Raw genomic sequence first — 24,525 nt, forward strand, 5'->3', positions numbered from 1 at the left:
ACATGTAGACTGTTATTAAATCAAACGTACTACTGGGACTAATGGACTTCCTTTATTAGCCAGGAAGCCATATCTGATATTAGTTCCTGGGAGCCACTCGCATTAGATAATGTCTTTTCCTGTGGAGCTAACACGCTACTACTACTACTCTCATCAGTCGGCCACTTATCAATAAAATCATAAAAGGACTAACAGCAAGTCCTCCCATCCAGCTAGAGAGAGCAAAACGAAAGGCACATGAATTTGTGGTAGTCGTGGACTACATTGCTACCTTCCTTTTTCATCGAACCAAAAAGAGCCATTTTCCCAAGCCTTGGGTTTGTGTGTGGCTCTCTTTTCTTATCCCTATATATCTCCTGCAACCTTTGATTCTTCCAAACCCTTTCCTGCTACACATAGCATGCCATATCTTCTTCATTCGTTTCTAGTCATTTTTAAGTTTCCCGGTAAACTGAAGGTGTTTCCTTGCAATCTAAAGACCATGTCAAGTCAAGAAAATGGCTCACCTGAATTCCCAACTTGGCCGGAGTACAAACTTCCGGACTTGTTATCTACTGAAAGCGTTCGACAAGTCCATGCAGCGATTGAAAGCGAATGGGATCCTCTTCAACGATCTGCGTGCCAAACAGCAGCTGGAAGAGCCTTGTGGAAGCATGTGGTCCACGACCCGCTGGCAGACATACTTGCAGGAGAGACGTACCTAAAATCTCTCCATGAGAAGATAAAGAAAGACTGTGTCAACAAGGCACGAGAAATCTCTGGGGTGATTCTTGCAGTTCGAACACTGTGGTTTGATTCAAAACTTGAAGCAGCACTCCATTCCTTCGACAACAGAGAAGCACAAGTAGTTCTCCTTGGTGCAGGTTGGTACCTACTCTCTCTTTCAGCAATACTTTAGTTAAAAGGCACTTCTTGATCCAATGCAGCAAACATGAAACTGTCCTGGCGTTTGCAATTTGCACGATGCCCCAATTGCTATATGATTTGGGACATTTTCGGGTGCATACTAGATTTTGAATCATAGCAATTCAAGCTGAGTACTAGGTAGTTCCATCACTGGATCAGTTGTTACTTTGCATTGCTTTACCACAAGCTAATATGGATGATTCCCCATATAATGCAACCAAATGAGGCTCTACAAGGTACAAAAGTACAAAAAAGAGTGCATATTAGGAATTATTGTGGTCATGTACATACATGTAATAGGCTGATAGCTTTAGAAAAAAGCAGGAACATTTTTGGACCATGTCCAAATACAAACACTGCGTCATTATATATCCATAGCAGGTAGAAGGCAGCTAGATGTCTCAACTCTTCTTTTATAGCTTGTACCATCTTTTTACTTTTTTTTGTTTTATTTGTATTAACTGAAATGCTTCAATGGAAAGCCCCAACAGAGGAGAAGTATAGCTTGTACCATATGCTTGTGGATTTTTCACTTAAAACTAAAATAAAAGTAAACAGCTGGTCTGAGTATATATTCAGCATATAATGATAATGCAATCTTTTTGTAGGAATGGATGCAAGGGCTTACCGATTGAGTTGCTTGAAGGAAAGTAATGTGTTTGAAGTAGATTTTCCTGCCGTCTTGCAAATCAAAGCTACTCTTCTGCAAGCAGCGATGGATTCTACAAATGATCACCAGTATCTAATGATGACAGCAAAATCCATAACCAGAGTTGAGGCTGACATCAGAAGCGATGACTGGCTTGAAAAACTTCAAATATCAGGATTTATGCCAGAGAAGAACACAGTATGGGTTCTGGAAGGTATCTTGTACTACCTAACCCACCCTCAGGCCACGGAAGTATTGAAAATCATAGCAGACAAGTGCTCTCTTACGAAAACAGTACTCTTGGCAGATTTCATGAACAAACCATCAACCAGTCTTTCCAGCTCCACCTTTCATTTCTACAGTGATTGGCCCGATCATCTCCTGCCATCTCTCGGCTTTTCTCATGTTAAACTTTCACAAATTGGTGATCCAGATGCTCATTTTGGGCTCCTGCACGATCCCTTAAATCTGTTCAACAAACTCCGCAGCTTGCCTAGATCAGTGCAAACAAACCCAGATGATGGAACACCATGTTGTCGCTTGTATTTGGTTGAGGCTTCTGGTTCACCAAAGCAAAATATTCCATAGATGCCCAGAAAAATGTTTACTGAATATCTCCAGCTAGCTGCACAGTTTGTCTAGTCAGTACATATACAGCCAGATGATGGAACACTGCTATCACATGGTGTAGCCATCTGATTCAACCTATTAGACCACTCTACAGGGACCAACACGCATTGATAATCTGATACCACTACTGTAAACTCAAGATCAAAGCGGCATAGGGGTAGCATCAATTTGTACTAATGTCGAAGGACAATATAATCCATTTGAATGCGAAACTGAATTTGAGCAGTCAGACAGATGCAAAAGCCAGCCATGCATATATTCAAATATAACTTTAGTTCAATTATTTCAAGGAAAAGTATCAACAATAGTCATAAACCATCATTAGCCTTGAGCAAAAGAATTGTTAAGTTTCTTAGAACTGAGCATTTTGAATCTTTTCAAGCCAGCCATCTACCCAAATGTAATAACGATCTCTCCATGATGAACTTCAAGTAAGTTGGAATGATTTTGATCATTAGATCTAATTGACTGGCATAGTAGGTTAGAGTGAATGCAACAAAATGAACAATTCTAAATGCAAAAGAAAAATCCATAATCATATTAACAGATCTGGGATTCTAGTCTTACAAAAAGCAAGAGCAGAGCTACCCAGATCAATATGATACTGGCACCTGATGGATTTTACATAATGTTGTTACTACCAATATCTGGTGTGCCAAAACAGAAAAAGGAAAAGAAAGTAATTTTCCTAGAAGATATTGTTTCAATCCAGAACTTAGGTTAACAGAATCATGGTTCCGATATCTTTTGGTGACAGCAGGATACTGCAAAACACTCACTGACAGCGGGCAATTGCCCTTGTTATTCTTTAATAGGAATCCTTTTCTAGTGAAATATAGATGGATTTTGGCTTATACATACACAAAATCAATCATGATGCACCAGAAATGATTTCAGAATTACCAATCTTGTATATAGCTGGTTGAACAATGACACAACACACATGGAAATTTAGGCATTTATCCAGACATCTGAGATGAACTATACAATTCATAAATAATGAGTCTAAGATTGCATCATGGAGATCATAACGACAAATCCAAAATTGGCTTTTCTTTCTTTTTGTTTACTTTTTGGTTACAACATCCCCTATCTGTCAACAACCATCCTACAACATAACAATTTATACAAAAAGATGCTAAAAAGTACAGTCAAAGGAAATGACAAAGAGGAATCAAGACACTGAATAGCAAAGCAAAGAGATTTATGGATCCAGAATATACATGCATCTGCAGAATTTAAAGCAAGATATCCACTGGATAATTTATCCTGGAGAAAGCAAAAGATATAGGTCAAGCTTCAAGGCAGTCCTTGATTCCCTGCTCAAATTTGTCAAGGGATGATATGGTATCCATGAGTGAATCTGCTACCTTCTTTCTGCAGCCAGAGGAGAGGGGGGGGGTGGTTAGATATGAAAAGTATGAACGATACCACTCGGAGCAATAAAAAGTGCAGTAATTGCTTGAAGTAAATTTCTTTACAATTCCTATACCATGTTAGAATTGGTTGTGTTTATTTGGACATAATAGACGTACCTTTGGGAGGCAAGTTGAACATCACTCTCATTTACCAATACATTAAGAGAGCTGAATGATCTGCAATACAATATGCCCGAAAAGAAATGATTACTTTAAAAATTAAAAAAAATAAATAAAAAAAGACAATAGTTATAAATTAACATATTCCAATGCATTTGGAATCTGGACCACTTTTAAGACCTGAGAGATAAAAAGAGGAGAAAAGAAAATGTCCCGTAATGCTTAACAAATGCATGATTGAGCAAATCATTTTTGCTTCCCTTCCTCTATTCTCTTAAGATGCAATGAGAAATGCAGTATCCAAACATCTTGTTTGCCAACAAAGCAAGGTACCGACGATCAAGTACATCTTCGAAGTCCTAACACGATAACTGGCTTAAGAAGATTAAAAATAATATGAAGTATAACATATCATTTTTCTAACAATCCCTGACTGAAAACATGTCAGACCTAAAATGTCCACCAGCATGGGGTGACAAGGAATAGCGACTACCTTATAAGATCGTTGAGCATAGATTCCGCTTCCAATTTTACAGGATCCTTATTACCAAGTAATGATGCAGCATTTTTTACAACCAGACGGAATGTGCAAACCTGTGAAGTAGATGAATATAGATATAGCTGATATTAGGCCAATTAACAACGGATTCTCCTCTCTTCCCATTTTACTGAACTATCATCATTTTACAACAAAAAATGTAGGCAACCAGGTACACAGCACATTCAGCAAACTCAAGACCTCAATCATTTCAATATGTCTAGCCAAACACTACCATATGAAGAAGAAAATAGAGCACTAAGAAAATTAGAGCATAAGTACCTCAACACCAGTATCGGCTTGAAACGCAACGAATGAACTCCGGTCTTCCACAACGCAATCCCTGGCGGCAGATCTGAACAGTCTCTGAACCTCCTCTATCTCCTGATTCGTATCATCCACTGTCAAAAAAGAACAACAACCAAATCAATCCATTTGAGAATCATAAGAACATAAGCACACAATCTATGTATTATGTACATTTCTGAGAGAGAGAGAGAGAGAGAGAGAGAGAGGGAGAGACTGAGTAATCGATGAGCCGCGAGGAGGCTCTCTCTAGAGGCATCGATTGGGGCCAAGAGGAACCTTGAGGCCTTCTTCTTTTGCTCTCGGAGCCAATCCTTTGGTCCTGCTGCGTGGTCATGAAAAGAAATTAGGGTTTTCTACAGAGAAATTTAGATGAACCAAAACGAGAATGAGATGAGAGTCCGAATACTAACAAATGCCGAATCCGAAAGCCGGGTCGGGTCGAGAGAGGGGAGGGACGAGAGTGATGAAGGAGAGCAGAGCAAGGTCTCTGCGACTGAGGTTTGTGAGTCGGCGGTGATTGGAGTTGTGATTTGAAATTGGGGGGTTTGGTTTTGGAGGGAAGGAGGAAATGGCGGTAACAGTGGCTGAGGAGGTAGTTGAGATAAGGCGGCAACAAGCAGAAGCCATAGTCAATTTCTTCTGTGGCGGAGCCTGTGTGGGCGAGTAAGCACTTTATAGTTTTGCACATTTTAATTTTTTTTCTTTCTAATTTGTATTTTATATGTTATAGTTTTATCATAACGGTCCCTGAAATTTAGATCATTCGACAGTTTGGTTGTTGACATTCTAAGACTATCGCATTGGTACCTCAACATTAATCTTGACATATTTTTAACACCCGTTGTTAATAACACCGTTAACTCCTCTTTTTTGCCAATGACATTCTCGTCTCTCTCTCTCTCTCTCTCTCTCTCTCTCTCTCTCTCTCTCTCTCTCTCTCTCTCTCTCTCTCTCTCTCTCTCTCTCTCTCTCGTGTTAGTTAATCAGTAGTTATCTTAATTATGTTTCATTTTGCAAATATTCTCTCTCTCTCGTGTTAGTTAATCAGTAGTTATCTTAATTATGTTTCATTTTGCAAATATTAGTACTAGTTATGCTTTCCATTTATTATTTTTAGTTAGTGATTGGTGACTAGTTATCTTGATCAAAACGATGATAGGTTTTGTGGCAGGAAAAAAGAGAGAGGGAAAGACGAAAATACCCTTCAAAAATGGAAGAGTTACATGTATTATTTAGGGAAAAACTCACAAACAGTACCTGACCTATCGGTCACTAATAACTTTCGTACCTCAAGTTAAAAAAATATCAGATTGGTACCAGAACTTCTGACCCCGACCCAATATCAGTATCTGGGAACAGTAAAATCGTTAACGGAGTTAATTTTTGAAGGGTAAATCTGTCATTTCACTGTTCATCATCTCCAAAACTCTCCCCTCTCTCTCTGCAAACCCAGATTTTTCATTATCTTCTTCATACCTCACACACACAAACCCAAATCGACTAAAGGACAGGTGAGAGGTGAGAGGAGTTGGTGGTGGATGGGACGGTGGCTATTGAAGAAGTGAAAGGTTGGTTGATAGTGGTGATGAGGTATGAAGAAGAAAAAGAAGAAGAAATTTGGTATTGCAGAGAGAGGGGAGAGTTTTGGAGATGATGAACAGTGAAATGACAGATTTACCCTTCAAAAATTAACTCCGTTAACGATTTTACTGTTCCCAAGTATTGATATTGGGTCGGGGTTAGAAGTTCAGGTACCAATCTGATATTTTTTGAACTTGAGGTACGAAAGTTATTAGGGACCGATAGGTCAGGTACTGTTTGTGAGATTTTCCCTATTATTTATGGGGGGTACTAAAAGTATGTCAAAGATTAATTTTGATACGTTTTAGAATGTTGGAAACTAAAATGTCAAACTACCCAAACTTCAGGGACTGTTTGTGACTATTTATCCTCTATATTATTTTAGGATTAAATTCTGCTTACTACCCTGTACTTTCAGGGGTTCGTTAGTTCAGTCCCTGCACTTCTAATTTAATCAGAAAAGTTCTCGCACTCTTCAATTGCATCAAATCGATCCATTTCGTCTCCCCTCCGTCAATTTGCTCTGTTAACGTGCTGACGTGGCAGTCAGATGTCTGCTCTGTCAGTTTTGTGGGACCGTCCGACATGGAAAATTCCCAAAGTGCCCATCTACTCTATTTCCCTCCCTTCACCAAAATGAACCAAAGTTTCCCTCCAATTCTTGATTATCAGTTTCCCTCTCAACCCAACTAGGCCTATTGAGCTTAATCTGAACATGTTAAAAAAAGGACATCCTAACAACATAAAGCATGGATTCATAACATAAAGCTCATAAGAACATAAATTCATAGATTGAAAAGCATCCACTTTGGTTCATATATATCCAAAAGATACATCCCATAATCTGAAGACTACAATGCAAGCTCTAACTTGACAAAAGCAAACATATTGCACAAAAAGGTGCACCAAAATCTGTTCAGTACGTTCATATATATCCAAAAGATACATCCCATAATCTGAAGACTACAATGCAAGCTCTAACTTGACAAAAGCAAACAGATTGCACAAAAAGGTGCACCAAAATCTGTTTAATACATCCCCATAATCTGTTCAAACACTATCTCTAATAAAGTGATTAAGAGTTTGCAAATACCAACACATTTCACAAAAAGGGGGTACAAAATCGAAGTAGGCTTGCTAATGTGAATTTGGAGTTCAACTATTTCCCACCTCCTTTACCTGAGTTTTCTTTAATTCTTTGAGAGGTTCTAGTTGGGTTTGCAGCCTTGCTGGATGCTTGAGAAGTTTGTACAGGCCTTGAACTAGCAGTTCCTGATGTTGCTGGCCTTGATCTTGCTATGGCAAGTGGTGGTGGTACAATCACCAGAAGCTATATTTTCAAAGCCCTAAACCATAAATCAAAAACACCCTTACCCATAACCCAAACTTGTCAAAGCATAAATACCTTCCACCCAATACAGTTAGCATAAACCCCTGAAGCTTCGAAACCCAAAAAAAGTACTCACCATACTCCGGAACATCATCTGCTTCGACATCAGCTCCCCTTGGAATCCACAGGTCAAGGTCGTTGCCCGCCATGTCGCCACGTCTTCAACCAAAGCTTCAATTCCAAACTCGGAAAGAAGTGGTCGCCGATGGAGGAGGATTCGGTTTTGGGTTTCTCAGGAATCTCGCTTCTGGGTTTCAATTTAGGGATTAGGGTTTCACTTTTAGATTTTGGGATTCTAGGGTTCTTGGCTGCGAGATTGGAAGGGGGAATCAGATTCGAGCTTCACATTCGTTTCTATTACGGTGTTCTGTTTTCGGATCACACTCTCGATTATGGTTTTAATTTTGGGATTATGATTTAGGGTTCTTCAAAGAGTGAAAACGGGGTTTGGGGGAATTAGGTTGCCCGTGTAGGAAATATAGTAGATGGGCACTTTGGGAATTTTCCATGTCGGACGGTCCCACAAAACTGACAGAGCAGACATCTGACTGCCACGTCAGCACGTTAACAGAGCAAATTGACTGAGGGGAGACGAAATGGATCAATTTGATGCAATTGAAGAGTGCGAAGACTTTTCTGATTAAATTAGAAGTGCAGGGACTGAACTGACGAACCCCTGAAAGTACAGGGTAGTAAGCAGAATTTAATCCATTATTTTACTTTATGAAAAAATTAAAATCAGATTAATTAATTATTTTCTCTTTGTAAGCCATGATATAGGGTTAGTCGGTAAAGGGTGAGGAATTAGATTATGATTAAGTTAAGTCAAAAAATTTGATTTACTCTAAACTTTTATTAGAGACGTAATGAAGGAGAAACGTCTGCTACATTTACTCTAAACTTTTATCAGAGACGTAATGAAGGAGAAACGTCTGCTACATGATTATGGACTACAGGGTGCATATATGATCTCGTATGCTCCCTATGTTTTTGCACTCGAGCATTGGCAGAGACCTAGGGCTTTTCTTTTAGGTTTTATTTCATAGATTCGAAATTCATCAATTGATATGGTTATATACTTATAGTAAGCTCGCTCTTTAATTTCTCGTCAAGTAAGGTAGTGAAATTGGTTTTTTAATATTTGGTTGTGACCTTCTATTAAAACAATCTCAGTCTCATATAAGATGCCACGTTGAAGCATATTGGTATAAGTAGTTATATTGCATGTACTCAAAGATTTTTTTTTTTATCGAAATAGGTCAGTTCTTTCATTAAATTCAGTAAGCAATACAAAAACGAAACACCCCTATGGGGTCGACAGAAAGAATATCTCGAAATACCTATTCTAGAAGAATAAAATCCCAATAAATCCCCAGTACACCCACCTTTTAGTAAATCCAAGCACCATTATTCTAACAAAAACCAAGAAACCTCGAAGCAGACATAAAATGGATTCAACTAAGGCATTGATTTTTGCGACCCAAATAGAAATTAAACAATACTCTGGGCCGTAGAGACCCAATTCATAAGGGGAGTAGGAAGGGAACAATTACCCTCAACCCCCATTCCAAAGGCAGACCAGGCCCTAAAAAATCGTAGGACCCAGCCCACCCATATCCAACCATGCATCAGGCCCTCCAACCAGCGCTAAGCCCAGCTGGCCCAATAGAGCAAATTTGCTAAGGGCACCCCAAGTATTCCATCACAACCAAGCAAGCTGCCGCCTCCGCCACCATGGATCACAGCCGAAAAGACTGCTCCATCACCAGGATCGAAAGGCACCCAGGTCAGCGCCAAATTCTGATCAATCTCAGGTCAATACACGAAGGCCGGCAGACCCGAAGAATTTTGAGACATCACCGCCCCCAACAGACGCTCTAATACCTTTCACAATAAAACTGGATCTGATAGCGACACACTCGTCGTCCGGCTAAAAGACCCAACCGCCATTGGAAGAAAAAGCCACACCCAGCCACGATGGCGCAATCTTATTGAGAAACCAGTCCGATCTATACCACTCTATATCCAATGATCCACACCCAAAGGGGCAAAGCCAGGGATCGAAACCGCCCACGACTCGACCTGGCCAAACGCATTATGTTGAATCACTTGAACCACGCCTCGCATGAAGAGAAAGTAAGAACAAACACCGATTAGACAAGCAAATCGAAAGACAGCCATCAAAGATAGTAGATATAGGGAAGAGAACAGACGCACGTACTCCCCAAAACCCTATCAGAGCGCTAGGTCAGAGAAAGAAAACCAATGGAATAGTTTACATGTACTCAAAGATAGTACCAAAGAGCTACTGATACACCTAAAATAAACGTATAAATAAATTCTTAAAATCACAATGGTCAATCAATATAGTATAGGAAAGAGTGTGTCTCCCACATAGGATTGTGACTCAACAATTGCAAAACAGACTCTAACTGATACTAAATGAAAATGTAAATAAAAACTATATCTAGAGTCAAACCAAATTTATGAAATTAAATCTACATAAGCTAGACACAAGAAGATGACTCTAACAAAATTTAGGGTAAATTGGAGTTGAATTGCTATAAGAAAAATGGACAAAACATAAAATAGAAGGTAATTCTAAAACAGAAAGCTATTTTTGGGATTTTTGGTTTTGTAATCAATAATAAGAAAGCTAGTTATGAACGACTTCTCACCACTGGACAACTACTACACCTATATGTATTTACTAGCATGCTTCAATTCAATTCATTCGGATATCCATACTCAAGCTAAGCCAATGATGTGTTGAACTCAACTTTTCAATCTTTCTTACTTGGTATGTTAATTGTTAAGTACATGATGTGTGCATCTTAACTTAGCTTCTAGAATTGAACCTAGAGTAATGATCTCGCACAGCTCTCACCTAGAAGTCATCAAGATCTAAAAGATTAAGAATAAGGCTAGGCAATGTCGATACTAATATTGTCTTAATGTACCTAGACATTGGTTTATGTGAATAAGGCTCAAGTCACTCACTCGCTACTCTAGAATGCAAGTAGACATGATGATCATACAAGACACTCATAGTTTTATAACCTAGCTGTATACTAATGTTGTGCACCATCAATAAACATACAAAGTTAATTAATGAAATAACGATAAACCAATGAATATCTGAAATACATAAAACATGTTAATAAATGCCAGCATCAGAGTTTACATAAGGGCTTAAAGTAGCCCTTAACTATTTAACTATATGGAATTAGTTACACATATTGTTTGAGAACACACAAGAGATAAACATAGATTGAAAATAAATGAGGAAAATCGAAATAGGGGAAGAGCATGGCCAACAATCAGTAGTAGAAAGCTGAAGATCGATACGATCGATCGTTGACAGAGGCACAAGGCTTCCGACTTTACTTCTTCTCCTTGAGTTGCTTGAATGATTTCTTGCTCTCTTATGCTTTATGGGGTTTTCTTATGGCATCCAAAAGTTCTTTTCTATTCCAAGAGCTCCCTTCTTTTTTTCTTGTGGCTTTTTAACTCCTTACTTTAAGTAAAAGTCATAATCCAATTTTTTTATTGATCCGGCAACAATTGACATCACTCATCCAATGAAAGCTTGCGAAGTCATTGATTTTGCTGAGGAAATCTCCATCTTTTAAGTAGTTTCATGGATTGAGCAATATTCGGTTGATCAAGAATCCTTATTGTATTAGAGTTCCAAGCACTTTCCATCTTTTAGTTTCCTTTTCTTATTTTGCTTCAGAAAACCTAATAAACACAAAAACAAATAAATTATCTAAAAATAAAAGAAAATATAGAGTTAGACTATAATTATATAGCATAAAAAGTCTCCTAGCAGCCACCACTTTAAGGAAACTTCCAACTTTCATACATTTATCTCGAAAACTCTAAAAATCTCGTGCTATTTCTAGTTCATTTATTTATTTATTATTATTTTTTTTTTTTTTGTGGAATCAAATCACAACTATTTCTCATTCAACTCAAGCCAGAATGACAATTACATACCTTTCCGCCATCATCATTTATTCATTTATTTTTTTTTTTGTGGAAGCAAATCACAATTATTTCTCATTCAACTCAAGCCAGAATGACCATTACATACCTTTCCGCCATCATAGGCAGGTAGACAAGAAGATTTAGTAGGTAGACATAGGTCCACTCAATATTGTACAATCAACGCTCACTTATTCTAAGCAAGCCTATTACACTATGAAATATAAATATAGTACATAGACCCTCTCTAAGCATGAAGAACATAAGTATGATTACACTATGAAATATAAACATAGTACATAGACCCTCTCCAAGCATGAAGAGCATAAATATGAGTAGTCGGGTTAATCCTCCTAGATTCCAAATGCGAATCCTTAGAAAAGCATAGCCTATTGGTATGGTCCACAAAAGAGCTTAATTCCAACACCACAAGCTTAAAGTTAAATCAAACACCTTGCAAAGCCCAAAACGCTTGGCCCTCCATTTAATTGGGACACCCAGAACTCGGGCACTCAAGTTCCAGTTTATTTAATTGACGTGCACTCTAGAATTTTTTTTTTTTTTTTGAGAAAAAATAATAATACTCTAGAATGTTTAATTGCTTCTAATATCTAATTTTTTTTATATATGTTTGATATAAAATATCTCAGAAAGTTGAATCTTAGGCGGAGAAAAAAAATATTTATGTGTTACATGATAAACAAGAGGAAATACTTGCATATATGTGGATCAAAATCACATCTAAATTGTGAACTAATGTCATACTAATTTTACAGTTAGTTCAATGAATGTAACACATAAGTGGGCATGAAATATAAATGTTACAGAGGATTTCACATAATTTAATTCACTTATACGGGTGTGGATCAAGAGACACTTTATTTTACACATATTTTTACACCTTTCATTAGCCATTAGATTTAAGCATTTTTCATGGTCTTGATTCATTATAAGCATGATGTGGCAAATGACATGGAAACAATTATATATGAAGTTTCTCACCCAAAAAAATAGATAAACTTTAATAAAATAATTTTATAAGAAAAATCAAAAATTAAAAATAGAAGATGAATGTCTTCATCTTCTTCTGGGAAATATGAGAAGCTTTGGCTCTCCTTTGAGCACCATATTCTCCTTTTTCCTTGAGTTGAACAATTAAAATCCATCCTCTCCTAGTCCCCTTCTCTTATTCCATCAAGTTAGTATTAGTAATTGTACAAGTTTTTATATATCTCGTCTTCTCAAGTCTTCAATGGTTTTCACAGCCTATCATTCGATCTAGGTCTAGATGAAGAAGATTTGGTGGTTTTTTTTTTCTCAATCTGAGCAATCTTATTGGGTTCCACTGGAATATGTTTACAATTACAATAATTATTGTTATTGCAATCAACTTGGAGATCATACAGTTGGAGGATGAGAGAGGCTATCCCTGTTTTCTTTTTTGCGTGAAGAAGAAAAAGATGACATTCATCTTCTAATTTTGATTTTATTTTCTTATATAAAATCATTTTCATTTAAGTTTTTTTTTTTAGAAAATAGAATTGTTTCCATGTCATTTGCCACAACATACATGAAATCCATCGAGGCCGTTAAAAACACTTAAATCTAATGGCTAATAAAATGTGTAAAATAAAGTGTCTCAGGAACCAGACCTCACTTATACATGCTTAATTTATGTGAAATCTTTGAGATAATAAGCTTAGATGACAATTCAAGTCTAATTACGACGTCGCCTTTATAAAATAGGCGTGTACCAGAAAATAACACTATAGCAGTATAGCCCGAGATTTTTTTTTATTGGGGCAGTATAGCCCAAGATGAGTGTGACGAATTACGGAGGCTTGTGCTCAAGTAAGCAACGGAGAAGCCGGTTATAAATGCACCACCCACCGGGTATGGATGCATGTAGAAAGCTTGCCCCTTTTTGAGGTGAGGTGTCGTCCAGTCGTCCGTCACGTTGTTTCTCCTTCCTTCATCCCTTTTTCAATCCAAGCAAACCCACTATCATTCAATTTCACCATATATTCCCAAAATTTATTTATTTATTTGTTTTTGGGATGAATAATAGTGAGAGTAAATTTTGTATTTACCAAAGTACCTATTACCAGAACAGAGATGTTCCCCTGGTCAGCAGCTGACCAGGGATTTTATGGTCAATCACTGTCCGATTGAAATCGGACGGTTGACAACTCTCTAACTTTTTAAAAGATGAAAGCTGGCAACCGTCCGATTTCAGTCGGACGGTGATTGACCATGAAATCCCTGGTCAGCAGCTGACCAGGGGAACATGACTCATTACCAGAAATGACATCAGGACATCAGTACCACGAATTTGACTAGTCTTTATCTTTTTCATCAGTTATTTAAATTTCATATTTTATTTTTTGAAACAAAATTCCATATTTTGTTTTTGAAACGAATTCCATGTTTTGTTTTTGTTTCTTGAAAAATTGTTAGGGAAAACACTTGTGTCCGAACCAGTATGCATGTGAGCACCGAAACTCTCTCTTATTTACATACAGTCGGCAATCTAAATTTATAATTTAACCGTTCAAAAGTTACATCAATCATTAAAGACCACCTCTGCAAAAATTCACTTTAAACAAAAATCGTTTACTCATTCGGTTGCATCAAACAAATAAACAACTACAATGAAAGTTAACAGTCTCATGACAATCGTCCTAGCATACACTATGATGGTCCATAATTTATAGTTTTACACTATGTTGCTCACTTTTTTTTTTTTTTTGAGAAGAACTCACTTAAAATAAGTAGAAAATAAAAAACAAATCCTAACATTTCTTTTGCATTTCCATAAACAAAGAAAACGGCATTGCAAAGCGATTGCACGTCAACACGTAAGTAAATTATATCATTGTTAAACAGCGACAAGCGTGGCCCGTGGCCCACCATTGTACTGATACTGTCCCAACTTAATTACCACCCGTTAGGTGTTGGGTTTTAATCACAAAATGCCTCGGTACAATTAGGTAAGAGTCACCCACTTATAAGTTATATTATATTTTGTCACTTTTCTAATGTGGGATCTTTTCTCTCCAACACGCCCCCTCACGTGCAACCTAGCTCTAGATATGCACGTGAAATTAATTGACAAACCCAATTCCACATTGGAAATCGGGTCACAAGTCTCACATTAGAGACTTGACCAATCACATAACAATCCAAGGCCCACATCGGACACTTGGCAATAATCCAATCGGAAACTTCCAATGGCCAATTTAATGAACCCAAACTAGGTCCATAATTGGAGAGGAGATTGGTGAATCAATTAATGAATGAACCCATATCCGGGTCCATGATGGCGACGTATTGAAGAGCGACTCGCTCTGATATCATGTTAAACAGTGACAAGCGTGGCCCGTGACCCATCATTGTACCGATACTGTCCCAACTTAACCACCCGTTAGGTGTTGGGTTTTAATCACAGAAGGTCTCGGTACAATTAGGTAAGAGTTACCCACTTATAAGTTATATTATATTTTGTCACTTTTCCAATGTGAGATCTTTTCTCTCCAACAATCATTCCCTCAAAAATTCAGTTATGTTACTAAATCTATCGATCGTATGTTCTGCCTTACATCTAATCTCTATTAGAAAACGACATAGTAGAGTGATCGCACATCAAGACGCAAGTAAATTCTCTCATTTATTCAAAGATTCAGTTACATTACATAATCTATCGGTCAGATGTTCTGCCTTACATCTATTCCCTATTAGAAAACAACACTGCAAAGTGATCGCACATCAAGATGCAAATAAATTCTCTCATTCCTTTAGAGATTCGGTTACGTTACTAAATCTATCGATTGGATGTTCTTCCTCGCATCTCTTCCCTATTAGAAAACGACACTGCAAAGTGATTGCACATCAAGACGCAAATAAATTCTCTCATTTCTTCAAAGATTTGATTACGTTACTAAATCTATCGGTCATATGTTCTGCCTCACATCTCTTCCCTATCATATCATGCAAGTAAACATGCAGAGAAAAACAAAAATGGTATATACCGTCAAATTTTCGCAATTTATTTTTTTCTCTTCTCTATAAAACTATAAACACAAAAATTGGTTGGAAATGTCTAGTGGATAAATAATGCAAAATGAACGAGCACCAGAACTGTGTCACAATCTTACGTGTCCACAGCATCTGAATCCCTGCAACAATTTCCCACCACTCTCCCAACAATACCCATTACCTGAAACGGAAACGAACCACCTCTCTGTGAAACCTGCCAGGGGAATTTAATTCCCCCTCTTCTCCCTTATATTCCCAATGTGGAAGAAGAATCAACCCCAGTTTCCAATTGGATTAAATGTTCTTTGCTGCTGCACCAATCCCACTCTCTCCGATTCGTAATAATCCCGCTGGCATTTCCGCATCAGATTCCCTCCTCCTCCTCCGCTTCACCCTATCATCATCCTCATTAATCTCTCCTCGTAATTTGAAATGCTTCCTATTTAAGTCCTCTACCATGCGCATTCCCAAGAAGCCCGTTTCGCTCTGCCTCGCTTTGTTTTCTGCTCCTCCTGAATTGTCCTCCTTCTCTTATTCCCGGATTCGCTTCGCTTCCTCGGCCATTCTCGGCCAACCAGATCGCTCTCACTCTCCCGGAAAGCGGAAAGGAATTCACACAGTAGGTTATGCTCCTCTCCCTCGATTCCCCTCTCCTTCTCCATCTCGCTTTCTAGCTCAACCAGCTGTGTGTTTCTGCATCATTTTTCGTTCATATTAGGCTGCTGGTTATATGATACTGGAGTTTTTTTTATTTTTATTTAATGTGAATTTTGGTTGAGAATTGGCTGCATGCATGTGTTAATAGTATCAATTTCGGTTTGGTTGAGGGGGTTGGGTTTGTTCTGAGGGCACAGAGGTTTTTTTTTGATTGAGAAATTGGATTTATAGGTGTTTCCTGGAGCCGGAGAATTGTTAGAGTTGGAACTTAGCGTGGTCCACAGTGAGCGGCACCATTGCAGGTAACATGTCCAGGTTTTCAGGAATGGGGGGGGGGGGGGGGGTTTTCTTCTTCTCCTACTTTTGCTATAAGAAGTCTGGGAAGTTAAAAGGGTCAGAGGGTAATGAATGAGGATAGTAACTTGTAGCTTTAAGACAACGCAAGTTGCTGAAAGAGTTACAGTCTGTTTTGTTGGTATTGCTGCATGTCTTTCATGTGTGCTTTGCATGCAGCACCTTTTATGGAAGTAATTAGTTGAAAGCAATTTGAAATTGGTTTTTGCTGAGCTCTGAAATTTTGATCCCATTCTGACTTGTACCAGGAGGTAATCAATTGCGAGCCAGCTATTCTATGGAAAAGAGCCACGAGACTGTTGCAGGTGACAACAAGAGCTCGACACATCTTCTGCACATGGGTTCTTGTCATGGTGATCAAGAACCACGTGTGTGGTCATCTCCCGGAGGAGGGTTTGAAATTGATCTAGGAAAGCGTATCTTCTGCAACCGATCCTTGAATATGAAGAATATTGTTGCAGTGGGGTTTGATATGGATTACACATTGGCACAATACAAGCCAGAAACCTTTGAATCTCTTGCATATGAAGGCACTGTCAGGAAATTGGTATTCGATTTAGGATACCCGCGCGAGGTATGTTTGTCATTCTGTTTTCTCATTTGTTCTTTCCCTCTTATGAAGAAATTGATGTTGCTATTGTGTCATATGTACAATTTTTATGGTTTTAATTCTCAAGTGACCCAGCAATTACTTCGTAGCTAGTATGTTCTTGTTACATTCTTTGCCAACATTGTTTACTACTATTCTTAAATTTTGAGCAATATGTATTACATTCATGGAGAAAAAATACTTCATGTAGTTGCTGGACTGGACATTTGATTGGAAGTACATGGTGAGAGGCTTGGTTCTTGATAAGAAGAGAGGCAACATCTTGAAGGTCAGCCCTGTTTATTTGCTCTTCGTTTTTTTTGGTATTGTTTCATTTGTTGTTAATCCAAGTTAGTTGGGTTGCTGTTCTGTTGCTTGCATGAATCTATAGTGAGACACTTGAATTGATGGTTGTACAGATGGATCGGCATAAGTATGTGAAGGTAGCCTACCATGGATTCAAGGAGTTGTCTAAGGAAGATAAAGTTGGTATCTATGGAAACACATTACTAAGGGATTCCTTTGACGAGCCTGATTATGCTCTCATTGACACCCTTTTTTCTCTAGCTGAAGCCTACTTGTTTGCCCAATTGGTTGACTTTAAAGACAACAATCCTGGAAAGGTTCCAAAGGGTGTCGAGTAAGATTATGACTTTCTGTGAGGTTGCTAAACTTCTTCTATACCAGTACGTTGATTATTATTATTTTCATTTTCAGTTACGCTGTTATCTACAAAGATGTTCGAGCTGCAGTTGATTTGTGCCACCGTGATGGAACTTTAAAGCAAATGGTTGCAAAAGATCCTAGCAGGTAAGGATAAAAAAAAAAATTATTAGTTTCAAATAGCAAAAGTGACCACTTGAAGGTACATTTGTCTTACGACCCTTTCTGCTTATTGCTACAAGGTATATTAATGAAGATACCTCCATTGTTCCCATGCTCAAAATGCTTAGAGATTCTCGCCGATCTACATTCTTGGTAACAAACAGGTATTTGTGCCTCTGTTATCTATTTTTATAATTTAGAGTTGAAAATCTTATGGATATTGTTGCTAATAATTAATGAAACAATTTTTGGATTTTTACATCTTACAGTTTATGGGACTATACAAACATTGTAATGAATTTCCTCTGTGAGTCACGTACATTGGATGGTAGTAGAAAATGCAATTTCGACTGGCTTCAATACTTTGATGTCGTCATCACTGGCAGGTCATATTTTCCTTATCTTTTTCACTATCCTCCAGTTGTACTTCATTAGTGTTCTTCAGCATTATGTTAGCACTTTAGATTATTACTTATCAAATTGAAGAACTGCTATTATACATTTCAAATATGTATTCTACTTCTAAATATCTATTTTATGCTGTATCATTGTTGTTGTCACTATACTAACCATTTAGAAGCGTTATCCATGCAGTGCAAAGCCAGGCTTCTTCCATGATGGCAATCGTGCAAATCTGTTTGAAGTTGAACATGAGTCTGGGATGCTAATTAATACAGATAATGGCTCTCCTATGGCCCAGGTTGGTATACTAATCATGTCCACTCATGCCTAGCATATCATGCTGCTCTATGTTCTTCTTCCTCTTCTTCTTTTTTTTCTTCTCGAAAGGGCTGCTTTATGTCTTTTATCTAGTATTATCAATTTATTTTTTACTTTATGTGAAAGGTTGGAAGTTCTCCACCGGCATTCTCATTGAAGGGAACAGATAAGGCTTGCAGAGTTTTCCAGGGAGGCAGTGTTGGTCATCTTCATAAACTGCTTTCAATTGAGTCAAGTGCACAGGTGAGCTATCCTTTCAGGATGTCAGCGGGAAAGTTAATATCACATTAATGTCATCTCGACAATTTTCCTCCTTTTAATTGTTGAGGTCAGATGTGCCTCCCATTTGAGGTTTTGATGCTTAATTATAATTCCTACTCATTTTGATTAGGTTCTCTATGTTGGGGATCATATCTATGGTGATATTTTGCGTAGCAAAAAGGTTCTTGGTACTAAATCTTCTTATCCCCTCTCTCTCTACTTTTTTTAATTTTATTTTGACTCTGTTTTCTGCATCAAATCTTTTAAAGTGTACATCTTTTTTTTTTTCCATGTCTTTCTTTGCATATGATTGTATTTCCTTGTCTTTATGAACAGGGTGGAGAACAATGCTTGTTGTTCCAGAGCTAGAGAGGGAGGTTGAACTCCTGTGGGAATTAAGAGATACCCGCAAGGTCTTTCTAAAACTAAATTTGACGATGCTAGTTTAGGTGTTAAATTAACAAAGTTTAATTAGAACGTAACTTATATCACTAGTTTCATGCAGCAACTTCGATTGTTGAGGAATGAACGTGACCTCATTGAGGACAAAATGCATCATTTGAAGTGGTCTCTGAAGTCAGTATCTATCTAGAATGCGATTTGTTTTTTCTTTTACTTTTTCAGGAACACTTTACATAGAAGTGAGATTGCTTTTTTCAGGTTTGAAGATATCAGTGCTGAGGAGAAGCAACAGTTATCTTCTGAATACAACGCTTTGGAGGTTAGCTGAAGCAAAATATATTCCAGCCATATAAATATTTTACTTAACAGTTGTGTAATTTATACTGATTATCTTCTCAATGGTTTTATTTATAGTCTCAAAGGGCTCAAGTGCGGTTCAGTCATCAAGATGCTCAGCGTAAATGCCACCAAAAGGTAGTGTCATCTCTTCTACCACGTGTAATGTGCTTCCTAGTTTCTGGGCTTAAAGTCCAGTGGAGCATTGAGTTGGTTGAGTTTGGTTTGTAAGTAGTGATCTCTTGGTTGGCCAATGATTGCAGTTTCACAAGACTTGGGGACAACTCATGAAGACTGGTTATCAGAACTCTCGCTTTGCACATCAGGTGAGTACTTATGTCAAACATGTTGGCCTTAGCTAGCTCATTGGATAAATTCAGTTCAGATGCTGATATACATAATGCAAAGAAAGATGATGATGAACTTGTCTTTGCTTTTCTATTTCTCTTTTTATCAATTGTCATCAAAGTGGATTTTGCTCCTGGTATTTGTACCTTGCAATATCTTTTCTGAAATGTCATTTCATGATGCAGGTTGAGAGATTTGCCTGCCTGTATACTAGTCAAGTTTCGAACTTGAGCCTGTACTCCCCGGACAAATACTACAGACCCAGTGAAGATTACATGCCCCATGAATTTGATATTATTCCCTTATGAAGAAATGAGGCATCCTAAGAAAAGGGGCATAGCATGTTGGGAAAGCATAAAATAGAGCTTGCACCGAAGCCTTCTTCCTCTAGATGTTTTGCTGTAATACAGTAACTGTAAAAATGAATTGCTTAAGAGCATACTCTTATGTGGTATAAACTTTTCTATGAGAATCTAGTAGATCAGTTCCGTGCGTATTACATCAATATTTATTGTATTAATAGCGAGGATAAGATGTAGAGTTTCAGGTTGAAGATAATCAATTTAAATGAAAAGTAGATCAGTTCCGTGCGTATTACATCAATATTTATTGTATTAATAGCGAGGATAAGATGTAGAGTTTCAGGTTGAAGATAATCAATTTAAATGAAAAGTGAACAAAAAGTGGAACTGGATTCAAGGCATCTGAAGGAAGAACAAGGGAAAACAAAAAAAAAGGCCCAGGCATGCTAGTGGATTCTCTGCCAAATTCCTGAACAAATAGAAACATGGCAATGTAAAAACCATCCTATCCTACGACGAAAACAAAGGAAAATCCAAAAGCTTTGCCTTCTCTCTAGAACCTAGAGAGAGAAAGTTAAATCTGAAACCCTCCTCCCCCTTCTCTCTTGCCGAGATCTAGATCCAACCGGATCCTGATCTCCGACTTGAGAGTCGGGGGAGCACTCTCTTGTTCGGGTTTAGCCCCAGTTTCCTTTGTTGTTTTGTTTGCTTCTTTTTTTCAACCCTTCTCATCTTCGTTCTCGCGGAGGTTTTGCCAGGTTAGGTGGCTTGTGGTGTGCTGGGGGTCGTTCTCACAAGGAAAGGGAGGAGCCGGTGTTGTCGCTGCTTGGTGGTGCGAGTATGGGTTCTGACCTTCTCTGGTCGTGGACGAGCTCAGGGATGAAGCGGCGACGATGGGTTGCTGGAGAGCTGGGGTCTCTGTCTCGGTCTGGCCTTCTCGGTTTGTGGAAGTGCAGCGGGTCTAAGGTGCTGAAGCGTGGTCCACGGTGGGAGGAGGCTGGTTCGATCTGGGTTTGGGTGGATCTGGATTCGAATTGGGTTTGGGTTTGGACGGGAGTCTGCTGGTGTTGTTCCGTGTTGTTTCTGGGGCAGTTGGAGTGGCTCTGGGACACGGATGGCCGGCGGCAACTGGGGGCTGGGGGACTGTGGCTGAGATCACGATCTCAGGGTTGTCACGCCCCGAATTTTAAATACAATTAAAAATCCGAAACATGAATTAATACAACTCACATAAATACAACCTGAATTTTTTTCTCAAAACAACCACACCTCACATCGCTCGATATTACATAAACCAAATCTCAAATTTGTTTATTACAGCACACTCTCACCAAATTATATTGTAAGGCTCAAATGAGCATAACTCACCTCACAATTACAATTGCTGTAAAACTAAAACAAATTCTCTAACCCGCACGATCACCGTCCTGATTCTCCTGACCTGCAGGATTACCCGCTACACCGTTTGAATAGTGTACCGGGATTGCAACAATACAAACCCGGTAAGCTTTTTGCAAAGCTCGTATGAGTAAATGAAAGGATTGCACGATTTAAAGTAACACAATCAACTCAAGCACATTTTAATTTTGTTTTGCATAAGAATTGAAGTGTACAACATCACTTCAAGCATCAATCAACTCACATCTCATCATGACTACTCAATAATAAACAACTTCTTACTCAATATATACTCACAGGCTTATGATTTATTTATATAAATCATCCCATGCAGTATATTATACTTACAGGCTTATGATTAATTATATTAATCACCCCATTCAGTATATCATACTTACAGGCTTATGATTAATTATATTAATCACCCCATTCAGTATGTCATGTCATACCCAAGGGCATATGATAACTCGTTTATCCCCCAAGCAGTATGACGGCAGACAGACTAGAGCTCTAACTGTATCGTAAAGTGTCACCTGGGCCAAGGTTCACCTTACGAATGACTGCTTTTCTCAATTCACTCGACTCCTCATTTAATTCATCTCAACGACTCAACTATCGCACTTTACTCAATTACCCATTATCATAGACAACACAACATCTAAGATAAATCACATATTCCAAGGGTAATGCTCAAAATATAACTCAGTAAATCACACCATCCAATATATATTCCACGTAAATATATATATATACGTAGTCACCCACACAAGAGTGACCACTAATACCAACTATAGTTCACATGCAATAAAATCTAGAAATTCATTTTTATAGTTTAAATACATTTTACTTACCTATGGACCGTAGTCGATCAAGTCCATATAATTTAAAACAAATATTTATTTTAGTAAAACAATTTCCACAATTTCTCAATTAAATAAAATCACCGAATTTCGGTTCGTGAATGAACCATGTGCGATTTACTCACCTCGATATTCCCGCTGCGTCTTCAATTCAACACAATACACACCGAAATCGTTCACCCAAGGGAGACCGTCAATCACCTAATCACACATGACCTTAACTTAGCCAATAGCTCAAAAACATACTCAAACGACAATCCAACGGTCGGATCGAAATTAAATGATGATCCAACGGTCGGATCCTCACGGATCGCCTTTAGGATCACCCCCCAAAAATCATCACGAAGATCCAACGGTCAGATCTTCCTGAATCGTCCTTACTAACATCTTCACAAATTTATACAAAAATCCGACGGACGGATTCTCACGAATCGCCTCCCTAATCACCGTTTTGCATTTATACGAAGATCCAACGGTCGGATCTTCGCCCATGACCACACAAAGCCACTGGGACAGTCATAAGATCATCGTATCAAAACTACAAGTCCATCTGACGGTCCTAACTTCACATATCACAAATCTAACGATCGAAATCGATCGAAACTTAAAAATTCATAACTTCATCATACGATATCCAAAAATTATGAATTATATATGCAAACGATCGTATCGACACGTAGAACACAAAAATGGACAGAAACTGTCCTTGGGGTGTCCGGAGGTCGCCGGAAACCACCATCACAGTGGCGGCACCGCCACCCATCCAAAGTCAAAATTAGACAAAACTCCCAACATCAAAGTCCTTCAACTCAACTCCAATTTCACTTTTCATAACTACACCAAAGTCAGATTATAAGCCAAAAAGTAGAATTTTACCTCGCAAGTTTTGAAACCCGAAGAACCCTAGTTTCCCAATCTTCAAAATTCGATCACCCCGGATCAAATCGCTGCAAGCCTTCTTGGGGATAGCTTCTACTTCCTCTGGGCTAGAAAAGCCCTCAAAGAACTCGAGCTATAGTGGCCGGAGCTGGGAGAACCAAGGTGGCGAAGGAAGACGATTTCCAGCTCGGCTGTGCGGCTTCTTGGTCTTCTAGCGGCCACCACGATGGTTATCTCAAGTCGATGTCTTCTGGAAAGTTGTAGAAAACTTCACGGTGAGAAAAATTGCTTTTGGAATCAGGTCGATCGGAGGCCTGTAGAGGAAGATATGGCCAGACAAAGTAGAGCCCAGAAAAAGTGGGGAAGAGCGATTTCGTCTCCGACGAGGCTCTCTTCTCGACCTTGTAGAGCCTCATACAGCTCGTATTTCACTTCGATTTCTTCTACAAACTCGTAAAGGGGGTCGAGACCAGAAAAACCCACTTTGTTTCACATCAATCGGTGGCCGGATGAGGAAGAACGAAGGTGACGAAGGGAGGGGGTCGCGGCTGGGCTCGGGAGAGAAATGGGGAGAAATTTCTGGAGTTCCAGAAATTCTGTCCTCATTTGCAATATTCGGATTTTTTTTCATATTTATAGAAAATCCCAATTTTCAAATATTCGTAACTTATTCATACGAACTCCGAATATTACGTTCCATATGTCCACGAACTCGTATCGACGCGCTCTACAACTTTCATGAAGGAAGTTTTCCCAATTTCCCAATGTATAAAAAGTCAACTCCTTTGACCCCCCTAAAACGTTCAGTTTTCAAAATAAAATCGTTCGAACTAATTCCACACTCCTCTAAGCTTCGTACTCGTGTCCACGACCACGAAATCATTTCCAAAACGTCATCGGAAATTAACTTGAATTTTTCGGGTATTACAAGGGTGGTGTTGAGACCGGCGTGGGCTCTGCTCCGTTCTGGATCTGGTTTCGGGCACCAATCTGGTTGAAGAAGGGCCTGCACAGTGTCGTGGTGATACGGC

At 38.6% G+C, this 24,525-nt stretch overlaps 3 protein-coding genes and 1 long non-coding RNA gene across 8 annotated transcripts; 2 read left to right on the forward strand and 2 right to left on the reverse strand.

Annotated features, from left to right (window-relative positions):
* Positions 1-2,414, forward strand: LOC133738668 (uncharacterized). Its single transcript, XM_062166248.1, has 2 exons — positions 1-863; positions 1,515-2,414. Exons 1-2 carry the CDS (start codon positions 401-403, stop codon positions 2,141-2,143), a joined length of 1,092 nt encoding a protein of 363 aa, XP_062022232.1. The 5' UTR covers positions 1-400; the 3' UTR covers positions 2,144-2,414.
* An 807-nt stretch (positions 2,415-3,221) lies between these two features.
* Positions 3,222-5,245, reverse strand: LOC133738669 (uncharacterized). 2 transcript variants are annotated; one of them, XM_062166249.1, is made up of 6 exons: positions 4,981-5,245; positions 4,785-4,892; positions 4,544-4,662; positions 4,217-4,317; positions 3,721-3,780; positions 3,222-3,562 (listed from the first exon to the last, which is right to left on the reverse strand). In XM_062166249.1, the coding sequence occupies exons 1-6, from the start codon at positions 5,195-5,197 to the stop codon at positions 3,478-3,480; spliced, it is 690 nt and encodes a 229-aa protein (XP_062022233.1). In that variant the 5' UTR covers positions 5,198-5,245; the 3' UTR covers positions 3,222-3,477. The 2 variants fall into 2 exon arrangements, with proteins under 2 accessions (XP_062022233.1, XP_062022234.1); XM_062166250.1 differs by having other exon boundaries at positions 4,785-4,889; positions 4,981-5,120.
* Positions 5,246-15,648: 10,403 nt separating this feature from the next.
* On the forward strand, positions 15,649-20,554 carry LOC133739480 (uncharacterized). Of its 4 annotated transcripts, none has more exons than XM_062167261.1 (17): positions 16,048-16,186; positions 16,452-16,522; positions 16,823-17,148; positions 17,375-17,452; positions 17,583-17,803; positions 17,881-17,973; positions 18,069-18,152; positions 18,258-18,374; positions 18,583-18,688; positions 18,835-18,951; positions 19,100-19,157; positions 19,306-19,382; positions 19,475-19,545; positions 19,630-19,690; positions 19,786-19,845; positions 19,971-20,033; positions 20,241-20,554. In XM_062167261.1, the coding sequence occupies exons 3-17, from the start codon at positions 16,852-16,854 to the stop codon at positions 20,361-20,363; spliced, it is 1,626 nt and encodes a 541-aa protein (XP_062023245.1). In that variant the 5' UTR covers positions 16,048-16,186; positions 16,452-16,522; positions 16,823-16,851; the 3' UTR covers positions 20,364-20,554. The 4 variants fall into 4 exon arrangements, with proteins under 4 accessions (XP_062023244.1, XP_062023246.1, XP_062023245.1 ...); XM_062167263.1 differs by having other exon boundaries at positions 16,069-16,182; XM_062167260.1 differs by lacking the exon at positions 16,452-16,522 and having other exon boundaries at positions 15,649-16,186.
* Positions 20,555-22,555: 2,001 nt separating this feature from the next.
* On the reverse strand, positions 22,556-24,418 carry LOC133739482 (uncharacterized). The gene is made up of 2 exons (XR_009860652.1): positions 23,492-24,418; positions 22,556-22,816 (listed from the first exon to the last, which is right to left on the reverse strand). It is a non-coding gene; the product is annotated as an uncharacterized LOC133739482 (long non-coding RNA).
* Positions 24,419-24,525: the final 107 nt, after the last annotated feature.

The sequence above is a fragment of the Rosa rugosa genome, chromosome 3 (genome assembly GCF_958449725.1).
Source record: "Rosa rugosa chromosome 3, drRosRugo1.1, whole genome shotgun sequence".
NCBI classification, from domain to species: domain Eukaryota; kingdom Viridiplantae; phylum Streptophyta; class Magnoliopsida; order Rosales; family Rosaceae; genus Rosa; species Rosa rugosa.

Excerpts from the sequence above, each read along its gene's own strand:
- LOC133739480 (XM_062167260.1), top strand. The coding sequence starts at position 15,862 with ATGTTCTTTGCTGCTGCACCAATCCCACTCTCTCCGATTCGTAATAAT. Across the intron at positions 17,149-17,374 it reads ATTTAGGATACCCGCGCGAG|TTGCTGGACTGGACATTTGA; the intron begins GTATGTTTGTCA and ends TACTTCATGTAG. Across the intron at positions 18,153-18,257 it reads ACATTCTTGGTAACAAACAG|TTTATGGGACTATACAAACA; the intron begins GTATTTGTGCCT and ends TACATCTTACAG.
- LOC133738669 (XM_062166249.1), bottom strand. The coding sequence starts at position 5,197 with ATGGCTTCTGCTTGTTGCCGCCTTATCTCAACTACCTCCTCAGCCACT. Across the intron at positions 4,318-4,543 it reads AAGCCGATACTGGTGTTGAG|GTTTGCACATTCCGTCTGGT; the intron begins GTACTTATGCTC and ends TCTACTTCACAG. Across the intron at positions 3,781-4,216 it reads ATGCTCAACGATCTTATAAG|ATCATTCAGCTCTCTTAATG; the intron begins GTAGTCGCTATT and ends ATTGTATTGCAG.
- LOC133738668 (XM_062166248.1), top strand. The coding sequence starts at position 401 with ATGCCATATCTTCTTCATTCGTTTCTAGTCATTTTTAAGTTTCCCGGT. Across the intron at positions 864-1,514 it reads AGTAGTTCTCCTTGGTGCAG|GAATGGATGCAAGGGCTTAC; the intron begins GTTGGTACCTAC and ends ATCTTTTTGTAG.